This window comes from Gopherus flavomarginatus, unplaced genomic scaffold, assembly GCF_025201925.1.
Source record: "Gopherus flavomarginatus isolate rGopFla2 unplaced genomic scaffold, rGopFla2.mat.asm mat_scaffold_34_arrow_ctg1, whole genome shotgun sequence".
In the NCBI taxonomy this organism is placed as follows: domain Eukaryota; kingdom Metazoa; phylum Chordata; order Testudines; family Testudinidae; genus Gopherus; species Gopherus flavomarginatus.
In genome coordinates, this window is record NW_026115061.1 from 4183952 (window position 1) to 4205893 (window position 21942).

Below are 21942 nucleotides of genomic sequence, written 5' to 3' on the forward strand. Positions count from 1 at the left end.
TGTGATCTGGTCATCCTATGCGCGCTGTTTCTTTCCCCCTCTACAGGCTTCCACACACTGTCAGTGCCTTGCTAGTGGGCCATGCACCGTGAGAGATCTCTTCTCTTTGTGTGTGACTATGAGTGTTTCCCTTGTGCATGAATTTATTCAATAAAATCTTGAGCTTCATAATGGCTACCATGAGTGAAAAGAAAAAGAGAATCAGAGCACAGCGTCTTCAACACTGAATGGACGAAGAAATACGTACATACTGAGAATGATACAGTTACTAAAGTAAGCTTTCAAATGTCTAAGGAAATTGCTGCTGTTGGGAAATGCTTCACAGAAGGTGAGTTTTTAAAAAAGTGTATCTTGATTGCTGTATCTGAGTTATGTCCAGAAAAGAGGGAAATATTTGAGAATGTCAGTCTAGCACGCAGGACTGTACAGAGAAGAATAGCTGACATTTCTACCAATCTAAGTGATCAGTTAAAGCAGAGAGTCAGTGAATTCTGCTTTTACTCCCTAGCTAGGGATGAAAGCACCGATTTAAAAGACACCGCCCAACTTCTTATTTTTATTAGAGGTATTGATAATAACTTTGAAATTACTGAAGAACTTGCTGGCATGTGCTCCATGACAGGTCACACAACCGGAAAAGAAATCTCCAGTGAAGTGATAAAGTGCATGAATGATAAGTCAGGATTAGATTTCACAAACTTGATGGCCATTTGTACTGATAGTGCTCCAGCTATGTGTGGAAAAAAATGTTGGAGCAGTTACTCTTCTTGAAGAATTTATTGGGAGACAAATAACCAAACATCACTGCATTTACATCAGCAGGTTTTGTGTAGAAAGTCTTAAAATCTGAGCATGTAACGTCAGTGATAGTTTCCATTGTAAACTACATCCGTTCTAGAGGACTAAAACATAGGACATTCGGAGCCCTTCTTGAAGGGGTAAACACTGAGTGCAGTCACTTGATGTACCATACGGAAGTGAGGTGGTTGAGTCAAGGAAAAGTGCTCCGCCATTTCATTCCTTTGAAAGAGGAGGTAGCAAAATTCGTAGAAAATGGGCCAATAAAATTCCCAGAGCTTGAAAATGAGTCCTGGAATCAAGATCTCTTTTTCTTTTGTGATATTACAGCACACCTGAATGATCTCAACATTCAACTTCAAAGGGAAAAAATCAACTTATATTTCAAATGTGTGCAGCAGTGAAAGCTTTCAAAATGAAATTGAAACTTTTCAGAAGTCGGCTGTCAAAAGGTGAAATGTGTCACTTTCCCACTTGTGCACAGTGTATCCCTCAGCACAAACACGCTGAGTTAGGAGAAAAATATGCAAAGCACATCAATCTTTTGATTGAAGAATTTGACAGAAGACTTACTTTGTCTAAAGACGACGATGTCCAGTTGAAGCTGATTGAAGATCCCTTTTCTGTGGATCCAGAGGAAGTGCCAGTAGATTTGCATTTGGAGGTTACTGAACTTCAATGTTCGGCAGTTTACCGATATAAGCACAGAGAAAGCAGCCTGTGGGACTTCTACAAAAGTCTGGATGATGAAAAATACAAGAATCTTATTGAAGTTGCACTGAAAACATTCAGCATTTTCGGAAGCACCTACATATGTGAAAAATCATTTTCCACCACGAACATGAATAAAAACAAGCAATGTTCTTCTCTGACTGACGACCATTTGGAAGACATAATGAAAATATCCACTTCAGATATGACCCCTGAATACGACAAGCTTGTTGCCCAAAAGAGATGTAATATCTCTCATTAAATTTGCAAGGTAATTATGAAAAGTACAAAATTTTCTTTCAACAAAACAGGTGTTTTTCATTTTTCCCTGATTCATTAAAAAAAAATTAAAAAATTGTTTGCTTTAATTGAAAAATTCTTAATAAAGTATCCCCCCCAATCTTCCTTTTTGGCCCACAGCTGTTTCAGCAGGGTGGCACTGGGGAAGGAGGGTTTGTTTCCACAGTGCAGGCAGCACTGGGTGTGTGTGTGTGTGTTTTGGTGGGGGTGGTGTTCTGTCGGTGCTGAGCGGGGAGGGGAGTTCAGCCTTCAGATGTTTTCTTTGGAGTAATATGGCCCTCACTGCTTTATGAGTTGTGCAGCCCTGCCCTAGAGGTTTTTATGGTGTTGAGCTCCCTGGCAGATTCTCTGATGACTAACATGGGCTGAGTGCCAAGCGAAGGTTTTCCCACACTCACTGCATTCATAGGGTCGCTCTCCTGTGTGGATTCTCTGATGAGTACTAAGGTTTGAGCTCCGATTGAAAGTTTTCCCACACTCATTGCATTCATACGGCCTCTCCCCAGTGTGGATTCTCTGATGTTCAGAAAGGCCTGATCTGTGAGTGAAGTTTTTCCCACACTCACTACATTCATAGGGCCTCTGCCCTGTGTGGATTCTCTGATGTTTAGAAAGAGTTGAGGTGTTAATGAAGCATTTTCCACACTCATGGCATTTAAAGGGCCTTTCCCCCATGTGGATTCTCTGATGATTAATAAGGCTGAATCTGTGAGTGAAATTTTCCCCACACTCTCTGCATCCATGGGGCTTCTCCCCTGTGTGGATTCTCTGATGGGAAGTAAGATGTGAGCTGTGCTTGAAGGTTTTCCCACACACACTGCATTCACAGGGTTTCTCACCTGTGTGGATTCTATGATGCTCTTTATGGGCTGAATAGTCACGTAAGTTTTTCCCACACTCACTGCATGTATTTTTGCTCTTTTCCATAAGGATTTCCTGCTGTGTTGTGGTTTCCTTGAGGTCCTTCTGAGTTCCTTCTCGTGAAATTAATTTACCCACTTTCTCCCCTGGCTGGTTTCCCTGCTCTTTTTCTGGTCTGTGCTGACTCTCACAGGAGTTTCCCTGCTCATGACTCCTGGACACATTCCTTTTCGATCTTTGCGATAATTCTCTGTGTTTATCCACTTGCTCAACATTTTCCTTCAGAGAATTCTGCTCCTCTTTCTCACGTATCATTGCATCACCTGCTGTGATAGAGACAGAAACCTCAGTCAGGGATGGAAAGGGGAAGGCCAAACCAAAACAAGTACTGGAGAGAGGTCAAATAAAAACCAGGAACTGAACTCCCCCAAACTCTTCCCCCAAATGTTGTAGTAGGATTTTATGTTTGTATTTTATATAATTTGGAATGAAGGAGAACTAATAATTTTGTAGCGTGCACTAAGTGTATTGGTGTATGATCTGAGCACATCCTGCCAGCCACCCTTTTTGAGTAACAGAAAGGAATGGCTAATGGGCCAGTGGGTAGAGATACATCAGCCAGAATCTGTGTCTGGACTGATTTCAAGGCAGTAACAGACCTTTGAGGGTCACCAATTTGTTGTAGGTTTAGCATTTTAAAATAAGTAAAAGAATGCCATGGTTGTTTTCTTTTGCATGGCAATTTGATGTTCCTGTGTAAAATGTTCTGTGTAAATTAATTCTGTTTTATGTGTGAATAAGGAATGTACATGTTAAGAGATAAGTGTGAAGGTCATCGCTGAACCATATGTATGAGGGAAGAACTGAAGAAAGACGCAAGGACACCAGGAGGCTGCAACACGCTCCTATTGAAATGTCAGAGGAGGGCAGACTGATGATTTTAAAGATGAGACAGGCACCTATCAGTGAGGACAAGATAGCTGTGATCAAAACCAGCCTGGGAGAACTCCCTGAGGGACTTAATGAAAGAATAAGATAAAGGATGAGAAGGACAATTTAAGATAACAAGCACTCGTCAAACAATTGAATACAGCATGACAGTGCAAAACTCATTGGTCCCAATGAAGGAAAATCACTATATAAACAAGGTGCCTTGCCATGAAACTTTGGGTTCATCCTGCCAAGACTTCCCCGGAGCATCGTGTCATGACCAACGGAACCCAGCTCCTCCTACCCATGATCAACCTAGCTGGCCACTAGGTTGATCTAGACTCTGGACTGGTAACTGTAACACTGACTGGCGGGACAGTGTGTGTGTGTTTGTGTGTGTGATGTGTGACTGAACACTTATGCGAATTGTTCTATTTTCAATAAATGCGGAGTATTGCCTTTTCCCCTGAAAAAGATGCTGTATGCTTCTTATAAGCATAAAGGGGTAATGCCCACAAGGCAGCTAGCTAGCACATCTTGGAGGGACTGTTCAAATTAAGTGGTTCATCAAGACACACTTGGTTGACAGCAGATCATGGGAGAAGCTCATCTACACTGAGTGGACCGTCATGGAAATGTGCTGTCTGGAATCTAGGTAATGGCCTCCTGCAATGACTGAGGGAAACTGGGCATGAACATGTGACTTGCCCATGTGACTCCAAACTCCATCCTGTTGTTCTAATTTTCCACAGTAAGAACCATGGGATGCCCTCCGCATGGCAAAAGCTATAAAAGGTCCTGGAAACACCTCCATTTTGTCTTCAATCCTGCTTCTTACCTCTGGAAGAACTTTGCTACAGATTGAAGCTCTGAGCAAAGGACTGAATGACCCATCGCAGCTGTGCATGTACTCCAGAGACTTGACTTAAGCCAACAATTTATTCCACCACTGCTATAAGCCTGAACCAAGAACTTTGCCATTACTGGATGTAATTGATTCCCTTAGCCAATTCTAACTCTCACCTTTCTTTCTTTTTATGAATAAACCTTTAGATATTACATACTAAAGGATTGGCACCAGCATGATTTTTGGGTGAGTTTTAAGTTGTATATTGACCTGGGAGTGGCTGGCCCTTTGGGATCAGAAGAAACTATCATTTAATGACACTGGTTGTAAAGAACCACTCATCTCTGAATCCAGTGTGTTTGGTGGTGTTATAAGAACCAGAATGCCTGAGAAAACTGCCTTTATGTTTTCTTGTTAGCCAGTGTGGTGAAACAGAAATTACTTTTGTGGCTGGTTTGATTTATCTTATAAAAGGAGTACTTGTGGCACCTTAGAGACTAACAAATTTATTTGAGCATAAGCTTTCATGGGCTACAGCCCACTTTATCGGATGCATGCTTATGCTCAAATAAATGTTAGTTTCTTAGGTGCCACAAGTACTCCTGTTCTTTTTGTGGATACAGACTAACACGGCTGCTACTCTGAAACTTATAAAAGAATAAACACCAGTTTTGGGTTGTGTTTGCCCTATTTCTCAGCAGTTCGTCCTGAATTTGGCATCCTCAGTTGTGACTCGCTAAGGCTCGGTGACAGGGTGCCAAGGGAGGGGGCTGGGTCATGGATTTACAGGGAGTTAGGTGACCCAACGTTCATACAGTCTCCCTTGGGACCGCCCTCTTTAGGATACGTCTAAGGTGCATCAGGGAGTCGGCCGCCTTCCAGGCTGAGTCTCATGCTAGTGCATTAAAAATGGCTGTGGAGACATTGCTTTGATGTTAGCGCTCTGCTTGGAGTTCAGACCATCCAGCCCACCCACCCCCCTCAACCTCTGGCTTTAGAACCCAAGCTACAACCCAACCAACAGAGCCTACACCCGTTATTTGTAGTGAGTCAGCATGGACTCTGGCTGGGAGGCAGCTTCCAGACGCAGTGCAGACATACCCTTAATGAGTGACACGCTTGCTTTAGCTTTTTCCAAGGGTGAACCCTGGTTCCCCTTAGAACCATAGAGTTAAAAGGGACCGCAAAGGTCATCTAGTCTAACCCCCTGCCAAGGTGCAGGATTTGCTGTGACTAAACCAGCCTCCTTTTGAAAACCTCCAGTGAATAACTTTCCACCACCGCCCTAGGCGTCTGTTCCATAGTCCTACTGTTCTTCTAGTTAGGAAGTTGTTCCTGAGATTTAATCTAAATCTGCTGTGCTGTAGTTTGAACCCCCTGCTTCTTCTCCTGCCCTCTGTGACAAGAAAGAAGAACTGTTCTCCATCCTCTGTATGGCAGCCTGTAGCAGGGAAGACCAGCAGGGACCACAACCTGCCTGTTGGGCTACAGAGCCAGGAAAGCCACCTCCACCCCTCTGGAAGATGAGGACAGGAAGCAGAAGTACAAGAGGGGGCCCTGCAGCTCAGTTGGGCTGGAGCTGCCGAGGGAGACAGACGCTTATCACCCGCTGCCAGAGTGGGACACTGAGGACCCACTAGGGCTGCCACCAGAGGACTGGGCAAAGCTCCCAGGATCACCAGCCAGTCGAGGTGCCAATGAGCTGATGGGGCTGCCACAGACCACCGATCCCTGGGGAAATGGAGGCCAGAGGTACCAAACCTTGGGGATTGTAGGAAGTAGCCCAGGGAAATTAGACCATCGTCTGGCTGAGTGTTGGCCTGACACTAAGTAAGGGTGTTGTGGGTGGACCCCCCTTGATCCAGTGGCAGATTACACTGCCACTGTTAGGACCAGGGGCTGGGACCCAGTGGAGTCAGGTAGGCCAGGATCCCCCTACCTCCTGCCACCCTGCCTTTGGCCAGGAGGCCTGTGTTGGTCGACCGGCCGCCAAGCAAGGACGCTAGACTGTTTGGTGCTTGACCTGGGCAAAGCCCCTAATTGTTTGCTGCCCCACCCTGTCTGAGGGCCTGGGCTTGGAGACTTTGCAGCTCTGTCCTGAGACAGACCAGGAGGGACGGCCACACACGCTCACACAGCCTTTTGAGTATTTGAAGATCGCTGTTATATCCTCCCCATTAACTCATTTCCAAACTAAACACATCCAATTCCATCAGCCTTTGCTCACTGGTTTGTTTTCCATTCCTTTGATCATCTTTGTCACTTGCCTCTGGATTCTTTCCAGTTTCTCTACATCCTGTCTAGTCACTGGTGACCAAAACTGGATGCAGGACTCCCCCTGAGGCCTAACCAGTGCTGAGTAGAGCAGTACTATCACCACCTGTGATTTGCATGCTATGCTTCTCTTAATGCATTTGCTTCTTTTTGCATTACCATCACGCTGTTGACTTCATGTTGAGGTTGTGATCCACCACAACTTCCAGATCCTTCTCAGCGGTGCTGCTGCCATGCCAGTTATCTCCCAGTCAGGATTTGTGCACTGGGTTTTTCTTCCCGAAGTGTAGCACCTTACACTTGTCTTTGTTGAATGTCATTGGTGTCTATAGCCCAGGTCACCAGTTTATCACAACCTCTTTCAAGTTTTGCTCTATCCTCCAAAGTGTTGACAACCGCCCACCCAGCTTAGTGTCATCTGCAAATTTGATCAGTATGCTCTCTATTCCTACATCCAGGTCGTTAATGAAGATGTTAAATAGCAACAGACACAAAACAGATCCCTGTGAAACCCCATTTGAGAAATCCCTGCAATGTGACATCATTCCAATAATAGTTATTCTTTGTTTGCGGTTGTGTAACCAATTATATATCCACTTAATGGGAGTTCTGTTGAGCCCGCATTTCTCCAGCTTACTCATGGGACTGTGTCAAAAGCCTTTTTGAAGTCCAGGTCCATTTTAGCCACCAAACCAGTTGCCCTATCAAAGAAGGATATCAGGCTGGTTTGTCATGCTATGTTCCTAGTAAATCCATGCTGGCTGCTATCGGTTACCCCTTCATCCTCTGGGTATTCGCAAATTGAATGTTTTATACATTGCTCTAGTAGCTTCCCTGGTACTGAGGTCAGGCTGACTAGGCTCCAGCTTCTCCTTTTTCCCCTTTGTAAAGATGGGCACTATGTTAACCCTTCTCCAGTCTTCTGGGACCCCTTCTGTCATCTGAGTTTGCAAATATTGCCAGAGGCTCTGAGATTTCATCAGCTAATTCTGGGCTGAACAGCAAGAAAGGAGATGGGGGGCTGGCTTGGGGGATTAAGAGCTCTGTTATCAACATTTGAGCTGTTGAGCTTGAGTTGATGGCTAGCCATCCATGAGGAGTCATCAGAGAGAGGCGGAGATTTCAGTTTGGACAGAGGAAGACAGGTCTGGAGTAGAGCGGTAGATCTGTGATTCATCAGCATACGGACAGTAGCTGAATTTGTATTTGGGGGTGAGATTTCCCAGAGATAAAGTGTGGAGGAAGTGACCAAGGACTGAGCCCTGTAGAACCCCCACAGAAAAATGGAGTGGGGGTGAGGACGATCTTCCTAAGGACACGCTGAAGAAGCGGTTACAGAGGTAGGAGGAGAACCAGGAAGCAGACAAGATGTCAAGAAGACGACCATGGTCAGTGGTATTAAAGGTGGCTGACGGGTCAAGAAGAATAAGGGTGGAGCATTGGTTCTGAGCTTTGCTTAGGGAGAGGTCATTAGAGACTATGGCAAAAGCATTCTCAGTGGAAGGCCCCAAATATCTGCCTCCCTGACACCTTCCCTTCCCACTGCCACCAGATCCTTCCTGCTCCTTGGAGCAAACACTCCCCATCCTCTTCCCACTATCCTCAGTCTTTTCCACTTCCAAGTATCCCACATCTCCTACCCAATCCCCCCCACTCCAACAGCACCACTGCTGGGACCTCCATCACCTTTCTCCATTCCCAGGCTCCCACTCCCCCAAACTACCACACTCCCTGTTCCCAGGAGATTCTGTCTCTGATTCCTCACCTCTGCTTCCTTCCATGGTACCCATCCCTCCCTGATTCCCTGTAGTCTTCCACATACCTATCCCTTTCCTCCCACTACACTCAGCCTTCCCTACCTTGTGGCACCCCACAAGCACTAGCTCCCATCATCTTCTCCACTCCCACTGCTCCCTGCTCTCCTTTCCCCTACCCCCCAAGAACTCCTGAATAGGAACCTCACACTGCTCTCATAGTCATTGGTTGGTTGGGTCAAGAGGACATGCTGTGGCCACTGCCTCTGAGCTACACCCATTCATCTGAGTCGGAGCCGTACCACTGTTTACTTTCAGACTAGGTGTATTGTGCGTTTTGTTTGCATTCTGAAGGAGTTCCTCTTAGACGTTTCTCCTGATTAAAATATTGCTCTCAGCCCTGAAATTTTGGAAAGTGTTTTAAAATCCACTCTGGCCTCTTCTGAGCTGCAAAGTTTTGTCAGCATAGCTCTGTTTGTTAGGGATGCAAAAGAACACATCCTTAATTGATATAATTATGCTGGAAAACTCTCTCATGCAGACCATACACATCACCCCTAAAATGCAACCTTAACTCTGCCCCTGGGCCTGCAGCTGGTATTAGCCACTAGGAATGGCTCAGTAAGTCTGGTGCAAAGGTTAACAAACTAACAAAGGAAGTGGAGGTTTCTCCATTTCTTGAAGTCTTCAAGTCGCAGTGGATGCCTTTCTGGGGGCGGATTGAGTCCAACACAAGGTATTCAGATCAGTACAGCAGTAACTTGATGAAATTCTATGACCTGGTTATACAGGAGGTCAGATTAGATGACCTAATAGTCCTTTCTGGCCATAAAATCTATGATTCCAATATAGCTATGAAGGACTAAGAACGTGCCATTGTTTGTGTTGTGTTCACAGATGGGAATCCCAGCATTTCTCCACATGCCTCCAGCCGTGTGCACTGGGTCAGCTGTAGCTGTAACTGGATGGTGAAGGGAGGAGTTGGAGCAGCTTGGCAGAGGTGTGACTGTGATATGAAGGGAGGTGCATAGGAACCTTGAGAGACCTAGTCTGCCCATTTCAATGCACTCTGTGGGATGTTGCTGAGACAGGGCAGAGCAGAGGAGGCATTGTGGGGGTGGTGTGAACCTTAACTCTTCATTTCCCGTTCTAAAAACGGAGGGGATTGGAATCCTTACCCAGCGAGGTCACATTCTCATAGTTCTCCTGCATGTCGTCTCTGCAGAGGGCTCTTTGACGGGGGTCCAGCAGAGCCCACTCTTCACTGGTGAAATACACAGCCACCTCCTCGAAGGTCACCGGCCCCTGAAAGAGCAAGAGCCCTCCACTCACAACCTGCTGCCCCACTCACAGCCCCACTGTTCATAGGGGAGAGGAGCCAATCAAATGGAAGCTCTGGCAGGCTCACAGTCAGCAGGGTCCCACCCCCACCCTGCTCAGAGCAGCCAGGAGGCAAAACAGGAGGGGAGATAGAGATCCCCTCACCCCCCCAGCAGACAGAGGCGGAAGGGTCTTCTCATCCATCACACACCTACAAGCCAGAGGCTGATGCGGGGGATGGGGCCCCCAGCAGGCTCCAGGGTCAGCTCCCCAGTAGGAATCCCAACAGATTTCCCATTGCCGGCAGCTGGAAGGAAGGGGAGGGGTTATCTACTCTAAGCCCCACTGGTGGGTCACCTCCCACCCCTCCTTCCAATCTCCTAGCAGCCTCTGGCCAGTAGGTTCATGTTCTTGCACTGGGAATCTGATACGTTTCCCCCAGCGCTGTTCAGGGTTCCCCCACCAGCCCCATTCCACAAATAGGGTAATTTCCTCCCCCAAACCCCATGGGTCTGTTCCTAGAATCCAGGACTTGGGTTAAACAATTCCCAGCAAGTTTGTCACATGCCTTGTCCCCCTCCCTTTCTCCACTCCTGAGTATTTCCTGCCCCCATCCCACCTCCACACTGAGCTCCCCCAAAGATCCCAGGCCCTCAGTATTTCCTGCCCCTGCCCCTCCCCCTCCAGCAGGAACCCACTAGCCACCCCGCAATAATCCCTACCTGGACTGGCTCCACTACAGCCAGTTCCCTTCCCTGTCCCGTGGGAGGCTGGAACAATCTGGAGCCAAAGGTGGGCATTACTCTGCCGCCTGTCAGGGTGAGAAGGGTGACAGGGAAGATTTCAGAAGGACCTTTAGTTCTTGTCACATCATGATCTTCCCTGGCCCTTTCCCTGCACAAGATGTTTCTGACTCACATGCTGGGAAAACATTCCATCACTTTATCACAGCCCAGACCCGGCCCTTCCCACCAGTGCTAAACCCACTGTGCTAGTTTTAAAACCCTGAGGGCAACTCCCCCAACGGTGGGGAGCAGGCGGAGGCAGGGACAGGACAAAGTCTGTCCAGTGTAGGTGCAGTAAATTAAATGAAGTTTGCTGGTGATAGCTGGAAGGCTTGGTCAATAGAGACATATAGTGGACCATGAAGTGGGGCTCACTTCCATTTTATGTATTATGTTCCTCACCCTCATGCTTCAGAGGTACATCCATAACTGCTAGGGGTCAGGAAGTGATTTTTCCCCCCTATATATTTTTGGAGGGTTCTTTTATCTCTTTCCTCTGAAGCTTCAGGAACAGCCAGAGAAGAAGACAGGATATTGGGCAGGGTGAATCTCTCTCTCTCTCTCTCTTTGTGCTCCCATGCTCAGAGTCTAACTGATCATTATAGGTGGGATGGGGAAGAAATTTCCCCCTTGGGTCAGGTTGTAGGTGATCTGGGGTTTTTTCCATCTTCCTCTACAGCGTGGGGTGTGGGGCACTTACTAGGATCACCCAGAAATATCTCACTTAATCATTTCCCTGCCACTGCAGGGGTCTGGGGCACTGGGGCACCTCGGTCCCTCCTATTCTCTGCCTGGGGCATATAACAGTCTAGTCTCCTGTGGGCTGCAATACTTTGATCTCACTCCAGCTGTTGAGTTTAGTGGGCGGGTACTGGGGGGTGTTGGCAGCCAGTGCTAGACAGGAGGTCAGACCAGATGATCCAGTGGTCCCTTCTGGCCTTAGACTTTATGACTCTGTCATAAACAGAGAGTTAAGGGTTAACAGAACAGGAGTACTTCATGTCTCTTTTGCCTGTAAAGGGTTAACAAGTTCAGTGAGCCTGGCTGTCACCTTACCAGAGGACCAATCAGGGGACAGGATACTTTCAAATCTTGAGGGAGGGAAGTTTTTGTGTGTGCTGTTAGTGTTTGGTTCTCGTTCTCTCTCGGTTCTGAGAGTGACCAGACGAGCAACCAGGTTTCTCTCCAATCTCCCTGATACAGTCTCTCATATGTGCTCAGAATAGTAAGTACTAGGTAGATAAGACGAGTTAGGCTTATGTTTGTTTTCTTTATTTGCAAATGTGTATTTGGCTGGAAGGAGTTCAAATTTGTATTTTGCTGAACGGATTTTAACTTGTACTTGTATACTTAGGCTGGGAGGGTATTCCCAGTGTCTATAGCTGAAAGACCCTGTAACATATTCCATCTTAAATTTACAAAAATAATTTTTACTGTTTTTCTTTCTTTAATTAAAAGCCTTGCTTGTTGAAGAACCTGATTGTTTTTTTATTCTAGTGGGAGACCCCAGGGGACGGGGGCTGGCTTCACCAGGGAATTGGTGGGGAGAAAGGAGGGAAGGGGGAGAGAAGGTTAATTTTCTCTCTGTGTTAGGATTACTGTCTCTCTCAGGGAGAGTCGGGGAGGAGGAGAGAGAAGGAGGGGGAAGGTGAATTTTCCTCTCTGTTTTAAGATTCAAGGAGTTTGAATCACAATGATCTTCCAGGGTAATCCAGGGAGGGGAAGCCTGGGAAAAGCAACGGTGAGGGAAAGGGTTTACTTTCCTTGTGGTAAGATCCAGAGGGACTGGGTTTTGGGGGATCCCCGGGCAAGGTTTTGGGGGGACCAGAGTGTACCAGGCACTGGAATTCCTGGTTGGTGGCAGCGCTACAAGTTCTAAGCTGGTAATTGAGCTTAGAGGAATTCATGCTGGTACCCCATCTTTTGGACGCTAAGCTTCAGAGTGGGGATTTATACCATGACAGACTCTATGACTGGATGTGCGCAGGTTTGGGAGCTTGTGAACTTCCTACCCCCCACTTATTTCTCCTTCATTTTCTGTCTTCTCTTTCCCCCACTCCCCTCCCTCTGCCTGGGAGACTTAGTGACCAACGATTCCTGGGTTCCTTTGCTCTCCTGCGATCGCTGACCTCACTCAATGCCGGTTTGCATCAAAACTTTCTGCTTCATCCCCATTTCTACTAACCACCGCAGGGCTTTCAGTCTCACTGGCTGGGATACAGGCAATGAAAGGGTTACTGTGCACAGCTGCAAACTGCCTCATTTCACAGCTGAGATAAGTAAGCAAGCACCACTTATTGGAAGCCAAATCTTTTCTGACTCTTGAACATTTACTATAAAAGTAAGAATACAACATGTATCCGTGCTGAGTCTATATATAACTTGTATATTTCAAGAGGCTGACAGAGAACACTGGTCACAATGAACAGGGGAGTGCAGGAGTGGGGGAGTGAGATTTTCTTTGCTTTAGATCATAATGAAATACTCAACATCTCACAGCCTCCTGACTGCCTTTCCTGAGTCCCCGGGGGTCACAAACCACCAGCTGAGAAACACAAGCCTAGAGCATTCTTTTGTATCAGCATTGACTACGCATGGGAAGAGAGTGCTACATGGTACCCGGACAAAGCGTGAATGAGCCCAGTGCAATGGCATACATGGACCAACCCTGGGAACTGTTAATTCCAGTAACACCCACGTTTTGAACTCTCTGCCTTACTTCACTGTAATAAGACGACAAAAGTTCATAAGATCTTACAATACCCTATAGCAACAAGTTGATGAAAAGTAGGTTAAATTCTTTTCAGCCATGAATGCCATGCACAGGTGCAAGACGACCAACTACAGAAAATTAAATTAGTCCAAACAAAAGGGGGCTAATGATGTAGTTCAGGGCCAGTACTAAGCCCTCTGCTTGGTAAACAAGAAAATGTGGCAACAAAGTTACCTAGACCAAATTTGGCCTTAGGAACATGGATTTAATTAGTAAACAAAATAATAAAAAATTAACTATGCCACCTACTTTTATTCCTTTTGGGACTTTTAAAAAGCGATGGGGTGAGGGGAGAAAATCATCTCCCACCTCACCCCTGACATGGCAACACTGCTACTAAACTGATAACAGTTCCTTTCTGAGAGGCTTTGTTTTCATTATATTTTAATTTGTGTTCCCTTCTCTTTCTCCTCATGATGCACGTTCATTAATTTGCACTTCATTTTGACCATAGTTCTATCCTGTTTCTCAGAAAGGCTCTAAGGGCTTGTCAGTTAAAATATGTTCCAAAGGGACCCATTGCTCCCGTGATTAGTGACTTTCTTAAAGTCTCTCAGTGCTTGTAAGTTAAACTAGTTTACTAAAAAGAGCCTCTTTTTAAGAGCAGGATTAGTAATGAAACTTACCCTCTTTCCCACAAGCCACTGCCTCTGTGCCTTTACTGTCTGGTACAACACCTTCAAATAATTCTGCTGAGGATGTTTCCCAGAAATTAATTATCATCGGGATGGCTAGAAATGTATTGGGAGAAAAAAAAATTAAGATTCTATCTTAAATGAATAAAATCATTCCAAGAAATATAAATTAATGTAAGGCATAATGTAAGCATAAAAAAAAAGGTTAGAGCAAAAAGTTAATTAAAAGAACCAAACAAACGTTGCATTCTTAAAGTAGTGCAGGTTATGCCAATATTTATATATATATTGAATTGCTGTTTTAACCAAATTAGATGCTAATAGCTGTTTTATTTATTTAAAGTGTAAAAATCAGCTACAACCTGTCTCACAAGAGGTAAATAGTGCACTAAAATAATTATAGGTTTAAAATGTGAATACATTACCAATTTAGAGTCACAACAAAAAAAGTCTGTATTTTTTTTAAAAAACTCTAACTATACTAACAAACTTTCAAATAAATATGTTTAAAAAAACCTCAGCCTTTGTATTTTTTTCAAAAAGTATCAAGCAACCACTCAAACACAGGAAAAGTTGTCAAAGACCTTAGTGGTCTTTAAAAAAAGCTTTAAAATCAGACTATGTAAACTTAGTTAAACACTATTAATATTACTGCAATTAAAACTGCAAAATAAAATTCTTAAATTTAATGTAGTGTTAAAATGCAATAATTAAAGAAAGCAAAGGCAAAAAAATGAGTACTAAAAAAAACTGCAAAACACTTTAAATGCTTATGGGATATTGTTGAGCTAAAATATTTAAGAGACAAGTCAGTTGAAAATATAGTGGTGCAAGAAGAAAGTAACATCCCTTCCCATTGTTACACAGCTTCCAGGTGCTGGAGGCTGTGATTCCCTGTCGTTAATATGGTTATTGGTCTGAAATCTCCCCATGGCCAGTCAGAGACAGACACATACCTGTGTCGCTCCCCAGCCCCCGTCGCAGCGTCTCTAGGGGAAGGAGAAGATGGGAGAGGTGAGAATTCAGGTCCTCGCATTCATGGAGAAATCCCCATTGCTTATTAATGGAACTGCTGTTAACTACGAGATGGTGACAGAGATCAGAGGCCAACAAGGCAGCCGCTGCAGACAGAGCCAGCCCCTCAGGGCTGCTCCATGGGGAAGGTCGACTCGCTGAGCTGGGCTGTGAGATGGAGCCGAGGATCAGTGACATCACTAGAGTCCCCAACTCCTCCCAAGGGCCAGGGTCGCTCTAACCAGAGGAGACGCCACCCCCAGACTCCAATTCACCTTTGAATCTCAGCACCACCTCCTGCAGCATGGCACTTTTCAGAGAAAAATCGCTGAGTCTCTTCTCCAGCTCCGCGAACGACGGCTCTAGCTTCCGAAATGTCCTGTCCTCCCTGCTGGGGAAAGGAGGGGTGAGAAATAGGCCTGAGCCCAGCAACTGGGCTCAGGCCCAGCAACCCCAAAACTCCAGGAAACCTGGATCTGAGCTTTGTAGCCTGAGATGGTCGTTGTCATGGTGAGTCACCTCAGCCCTGTGCTCGACAGAGAGACGGGAAGTGGGGAGACACTAGAGCAAGGAACGGAGACATTGTTCAGGAGCTTTCTTAGGGACGCTCTGGTTCTGTGGGGGGCAGAGCCACCCCCTACGCTAGTTTACTGCAGGAACAAGGACCACCAGCACTGGGATTACGTGGAAAGGAAGGAGACACAGACCAAAGAGTGGGCAGGTCCTACATGCTGACAGTGGCCACAGACAGAGCTCAGGGCTCCAGCAGAGAATGAACATGGGCCCTTAAACACCAAAACCTTCCAGCCCTTCAGCTGAAGCAGTAACCCTGGGCTGTCCAGCTCATTTCGCAGAGAGGGCCAGATTGCCCTGTCCGTTATGGCCAGTGGCCAGGGCATCAGGTTAGGACTCTGTGCCCTGCTCCATTCACAGCAGAACACCCACTGCTCTCCATGGGACACCCATATACAAAGAACAAGGGGAGAATCTGCCCTTCGTATCAGAAAAATTTTTTACTTCTTAGTATTTTGCCAAGTCTTTGTCTGTCACACTCAGTGTCACTCGGGAGGAAAACAGCCCCTTCCCGGACACCCTGTAGGGCCCTGCTGGTTCTTCCCTTCCTTTCCCACCCTCCTTTCTCCATTTCTCTCTTGCTTCCTTGTCATTGTGTCTCTCCTCTGTTCTTCCCTCCCTACAGCAACCCCCTATTCCCACCCTGCAAAGGTTTCACTCCCGCCCTCTCCCTGATCCACCTGCTCAGATGATCACCAGGGAACATTCAATGTTGACATCAAAGTGTCATCATTTCAGCTGACACCCCGATGACATTAACAGGAGACAGGAGAGTTCACGCTCTCAGAGCTACGGCTTCAGGCTGCTGGCAACCCCAGCAAGGCAACGCTGTCTCTGTTTACACTAGGGAGGTGCTGAGGGCCAGCAACTCACTTTAACAAATGTGAAAGCTGAGATTCTGCACCCTTGGAATACATGACGTGGCCACATCAGTCCAGGAGACGGGCCTGATCTGTCCCATCGGCCCTGTGTCTAGCAGCCCTGCTGTGACCTCATTAGCGATCGGACAGTAAACGGCTCTTCTCCTACCTGAGTCAGCCACTAGGGGAGACAGAATCACACGCTCCAAGGACAGGGGGCAGCTTCCTATTCAGTGCAGTTATCAAACCTAACGGCCCATGAGGGGGAGCGAAATGGAGCCCAGGACTTACCTGCCCCCAGTGCTCCCAACACCCTAAAGAGGGAGAGAAAGAGGAGGCTATCAGTGGGGGGTTCCTGGGTGGGGAAGCCTCCTGCTCTGCAGGGGTCACCACTGAGGCCTCGGGCAGTAGGGGAATTTCAGGTTTACATTCCCAGAGCAGCTGCCCCCCTCACCAGGGACTTTCCCCTACGCAGCCCCAGCAATCCCTGTGGGCAGGTCACCACTGCAGGAATCTTCTACCCAGGCACTTTACAGGCAGAAGATATTTCTCTGCATTGAGAATCAAATTTCACCCAGTGCTGAGAGATCCAGAAGACCCCTGGCCCCACTAAACCCATTAACCTGCAGTGCGAGGGGCCTTGGGCCTGGCTCGGGACCTCAGCATGGTGGTGGAGGGGATTTCACCCTCCAAGTGCCAATGCAGAGAGTAATTTCCAGGAGAGAAGGTCTTGTGGCTGCGGCATCCAGGACTCCCAGGACCCATCCATGGTGCCACTGCCAGACTCACTGTGTGACGTTGGGCAGGGCTCTGCCCCTCCCTCTGCCTCACTTTCCCCATTTGTCTCATAGGGATAATGCCCCTGACCCCACTCTGTAAAGTGCTTTGGGGTCTAGAGCTCAGAAGCGCCCATATAAATGCTGCGTATGATCACTGCAATGACAGCCAGACCTGCAGGGGTTGGCTCAGAGGCTGCTGCCCCTTCTCTCCTCCCCTCTTGCTGAGCAGGGAAATCTCCCACGACAGGCTGCAGACGCCCTCATCCCTTCTCTGGACAATGGCTCTCTCTAGCTCTTCCAGCCGGGCCAGCAGACGCTGTTCCTGCTCCTCCAGACACCCTCGCAGCTCCTGCCACTCCCAGACGATCTTCTGCCTCTCGGCTGCCGTCTGTTTCTGCAACAGGGAGAGGGCGGCTCAGTAACAGGGGAACATAGAACATAAGAATAGCCAGACTGAGTCAGACCAAAGGTCCATCTAGCCCATTACCCTGTCTTCTGACAGTGCCAATGCCAGGTGCCCCAGAGGGAATGAACAGAGCAGGGAATCATGAAGTGATCCACTCCTTGCCGCCTATTCCCAGCTTCTGGCAAACAGAGGTTAGGGACACCATCCCTGCTCATCCTGGCTAATAGCCACTAATGGACCTATCTTCCATGCACTTCTCCAGTTCTTTTTAGTGTCTTGGCTTCACAACATCCTCTGGCAAGGAGTTCCACAGGTTGACTGTGTGTTGTGTGAAGAAATACTTCCTTTTGTTTGTTTTAAATCTGCTGCTTATTCATTTCACTAGGTGACCCCTAGTTCTTGTGTTATGAGGCAGAAACAACACTTCCTTATTTACTTTCGCCACACAAGTCATGATTTTATAGACCTCTACCATATTCCCCTCCCCCCAAAAGTAGTCTCTTTTCCAAGCTGAACAGTCTCAGGCTTTGTCTGCACTGGCACATCTCTCCTGCTGACAAACAGCAGCTACGCTGCATGCCTGTTAGCAGCACGGCTGTAGCGGCACAGATGTGTCGCTAAAAGCTGCGGCGTGTAGCCATAGACTCAGTCTTATTAATTTCTCCTCATATGGAAGCTGTTCTGGACCCTTCATCATTTTGTTGGCCTTCTCTGAGCCTTTTCCAATTCCAATGTATTTTTTTGAAATGAGGTGACCAGATCTGCACACAGTATTCAAGATGTGGAGGTACCATGGATTTATATAGAGGCAATAGGATATTTTCTGTTTTATTGTCTATCCCTTTCCTAATGATTCCCCACATTCTGTTTGCTTATTTGACTGCCGCTGCACATTGAGTGGATGTTTCCAGAGAACTATCCACAGCCACTCCAAAATCTCTTTTTTGAGTGGTAATAGCTAATTTAGACTCCATCATTTTATGTCCATTTGATATTATCTTTTCCTATGTGCATTACTTTGCATTTATCAACACCGAAATTCATCTGCTCGGTAAATGGGGAACATCATAAATGCGCCTCGGGGCAGGTGGCAGAGTTATTTACCAGAACACAAGATCTCTTGCAGTGAGTGATGGGAAGTTCATTTATCCCAGAAAGGGAGGAGGGATCAGGGCCGGGGTGAGCTGTACATCACCAACAGGAGGGACACTTCTCCCTAAAACCTCATCAACTTGCACTGAGCCAAATCCTCCATCTCTGCAGCCCACATTTCATCTCCTTCCTCCCCAACCCCCCAGGAGCTAGAAAGGATCCGTGGTCACTGTGACATCCAGACAGTCCGTGGGCAGGAGCTCTGGCTAACACAGACTGACCCTCTCCTGCCCAGCAGCCTCCTGCATCCTAAGGGCATCATGTCACCCCCGTGTCTGACCCTGCAGGTTCCCTGGACTCAGTGGGGATGGGTCCCTGGCTGAGGCTGGCAGGGTGAGCCCTGCATTCACCAGATCATTCTTATGCCAGGCAAACCTCAGTGGCTGGGGTCTCTGGGCACCTACCAGCAGCTCCTCACTTTATCGCTCCTCCTCGGCTTTAGCTGCTTCTCCCTCTTTTCCCAGAGGGGCCAGATACTTTTGTGGTGCCTCCTGCAAGAAGCAGGGGAGGGAGGGTTAGAAACTGCTGCAAACCTCCCAGCTGCCAGATTTCAGGGCCCCTCCTGCCCTGCAGACGCCTGTGCAGGGTCCCTGGGACTCAGACTGAGAGGAGATGGTGAAACAGGGAGAAGCTTTTCCAGAGAAAACATAGGGCCCCAGGCTGCAGTGACAGGGCTGCAGCCCAACCCCTGCTCCCCGGGGCCTCACCCACATCCCAAGCAGCCAACTTCAGATAGTCCCCAACTTTCCCCAGCTCCAGCCCCCAAAGCTCCCACAGAGCCATATCTGAACATGGAGCCCCCCAACATCCCCAACCCCTAGTCCTGACCCCCCAATACACCCCAAAGCTCCCGCAGAGCCATGTCTGAACATGGAGCCCCCCAACATCCCCAACCCCTAGTCTTGACCCCCAATACACCCCAAAGCTCCCGCAGAGCCATGTCTGAACATGGAGCCCCCCAACATCCCCAACCCCTAGTCCTGACCCCCCAATACACCCCAAAGCTCCCGCAGAGCCATGTCCGAACATGGAGCCCTCCAACACCCCCATTCCCTAGTCCTGACCCCCCAATACACTCCAAGCTCCCCCACAGTCACCCCCCAGCCCGGCTCTGACACCCCAGATCCCCCTCCCGGGCCCAGCCTGGGCTCCGAGCTCTGCAGCCGAGCCGCGCTCCGGGCCCCTCCTGCAGCTCCTGGCCCAGCCGCTCCCGCTCTCCGTCGCCCCGGCCCCGCAGCAGGGGCCGCTCCGCTCCGCCCGGGCCACTCGCTCCCAGCAGCCCCAGGCAGCCCCGCTCCGGCCGCGCGGAACTCGGGGCGGCCCCTCCCGGCAGGGGCAGGGGCAAGGGCATGTCCACCCCACGCGTGTCCCCGCCCACCCCGCGCTGCCCGTGGCCCCACCGCGCTGCCCCGCAGGCTGCAGGGCTGGAGCAGCCTCCGCACTGCGCTCCCTGCCCCGGCCATGGCCCCGCTGCCAGCACACAGTGGTGGGGCCGGGCAGTGGGGGGGGGCAGCAAGGGGCGGCTCCTCCCCGGGCCTGGCCCTGCCCCTGCCCCCGGGCCCCTTGCAGGGGGGTTGGGACAGGCGGGGAAGCGGGGAGCTGGGAAGGGGGCAGGAGAGGGGCTGGGTCTCCCCAGGAGAAAAGCAGGGGCAGCGGCTGGTGCTGCTGAACCATCAGCCCAAGGAGCCCCCGGCTGAGAATGCAGCGAGCACGTGTCAGTTCAGCGCTGGAGCTGGGACCCAGCACGTGTCAATCACCTGCCTCTAAATCCTGGGGGCACAGCTCACCAGGGCACAGCTTGGGAGCTACACTGGGAGTATATCCTGCAGGAAGCCCCTGCCCCAACAGCAGAGTGGTGCAGGGGGAGCGTGCTGGGCCCATAACCCAGAGATCAATGGATTGAAACTGTCCTTTGCTAGCTTGGGCTTTATTTACAGCCCTGGCAATAATCCAGTTGTCTGCAGAGAAAAGAACAAATTATCTCCCTGTTCACCCTTCCACAGTGATTAAAGGAGGGAATAAAGCCCCTGCCACACAAAGCCCCCTCCTGGAAGGCGAGAGATGTACAGTGACTGGGGCACCAGCTCAGGGTTGCTAGGTTTATGTAATGTTTGCTGATGCCCAGAACGGGTCCAAGTCCTTCCCCTCCCCCAACCTCTGCCTAAGGTGCTGGGAGGGAGTTTGGGTACATGAGGTGCAGGTTCTGGGATGGGCCGGGGAGGCGGTGGCAGATTCTGGGAGGGAGTTTGGGTGCAGGATCTGGGCTGGGGCAGAGTGTTGGGGTGTGGCACCTATCTTGGGCAGCTCCTGAAAGTGACCTGCATCCACATCTGGCAGCAACTTCTACATGGAGGAGGCCGGGGGGGATCTCCTGGGACCACTACCCGCAGGCACCATCCTTGCAGCTCCCATTGCCGCAGTTCCAATGGCAGAGTTGGCGCTTGGGACAGGGGGAGTGTGTGAAAGACACACCCCGCAGGGACGTGCCAGATGCTTCTGGGAGCGGTGCTCCGTGCAGAGCGAGGGTGGGCAGGAATCCATTTTAGCCCCACTGTGCTGCCGGTAGTGGTGGCAGGAGCCCCCAGGGCCAGCTGATCTGACTTTCTGATAGGGAAACCACAGGAGTGGTCATGCACCCCTCATGAGCAGCTTTGGGGAGTCTTTTTGGGGCTCCTGGAGTAGGCGGCAGAGAGGTGCAACCTCACCACTAAGTCTGTTTCCCTGGAAGAGAGAGGGGACTGTAGAGTGATCTGTCACCTCTGTGCAGCCAGGAGCCTCTGCTCCCCTCTACCATGCTGGAGCCTCCACATTTACTTATTGGCAAATAAAATTTGCAGAATTTTAAAATATAGTGCAGAGAATTTTTATTTTTTTGGTGCAGAACCTCCTCAGGAGTGAAACTGATTGAGGGAACCTCCTTGGATTGTCACTGCTTGGTTAACCACTCAGCCACCACACCAATGCACAGAGAGTGCTACTGCTATGTGGGGGTGGGGGCTGGGGTCGGGTCATACACATTCAGACTGTACGCTCTCCCCACTGCTGATTTCCCATTTAGGACATTAGCCGTTACTGACAAGGTTTGTCCGCGTTCTTTTCTTTAGCTCATGCTGCTAGTTAGAAGGATCAGTATTGATTTTTTTTTTCAAAAATACACAACCCCCTAAACC

At 48.7% G+C, this 21942-nt stretch overlaps 1 protein-coding gene across 1 annotated transcript; it reads right to left on the minus strand.

Moving 5' to 3' along the window:
- Positions 1-977: 977 nt before the first annotated feature.
- On the minus strand, positions 978-20123 carry LOC127042161 (zinc finger protein 3-like). The gene is made up of 10 exons (XM_050935777.1): positions 19973-20123; positions 19123-19172; positions 17387-17608; positions 16727-16749; positions 15278-15393; positions 14945-14977; positions 13980-14084; positions 10518-10606; positions 9654-9780; positions 978-2996 (listed from the first exon to the last, which is right to left on the minus strand). Exons 1-10 carry the CDS (start codon positions 20121-20123, stop codon positions 2119-2121), a joined length of 1794 nt encoding a protein of 597 aa, XP_050791734.1. The 3' UTR covers positions 978-2118.
- Between the last annotated feature and the right edge of the window lie 1819 nt (positions 20124-21942).

Bases quoted from the DNA above. Each gene is read 5' to 3' on its own strand.
- LOC127042161 (XM_050935777.1), bottom strand. From the start codon at position 20,123: ATGCCCTTGCCCCTGCCCCTGCCGGGAGGGGCCGCCCCGAGTTCCGCG. The intron at 15,394-16,726 runs GTAAGTCCTGGG...TCCTTTCCCCAG, and splicing joins GTTGGGAGCACTGGGGGCAG to CAGGGAGGACAGGACATTTC. The intron at 10,607-13,979 runs GTAAGTTTCATT...TCACCCTGACAG, and splicing joins AGTGGCTTGTGGGAAAGAGG to GCGGCAGAGTAATGCCCACC.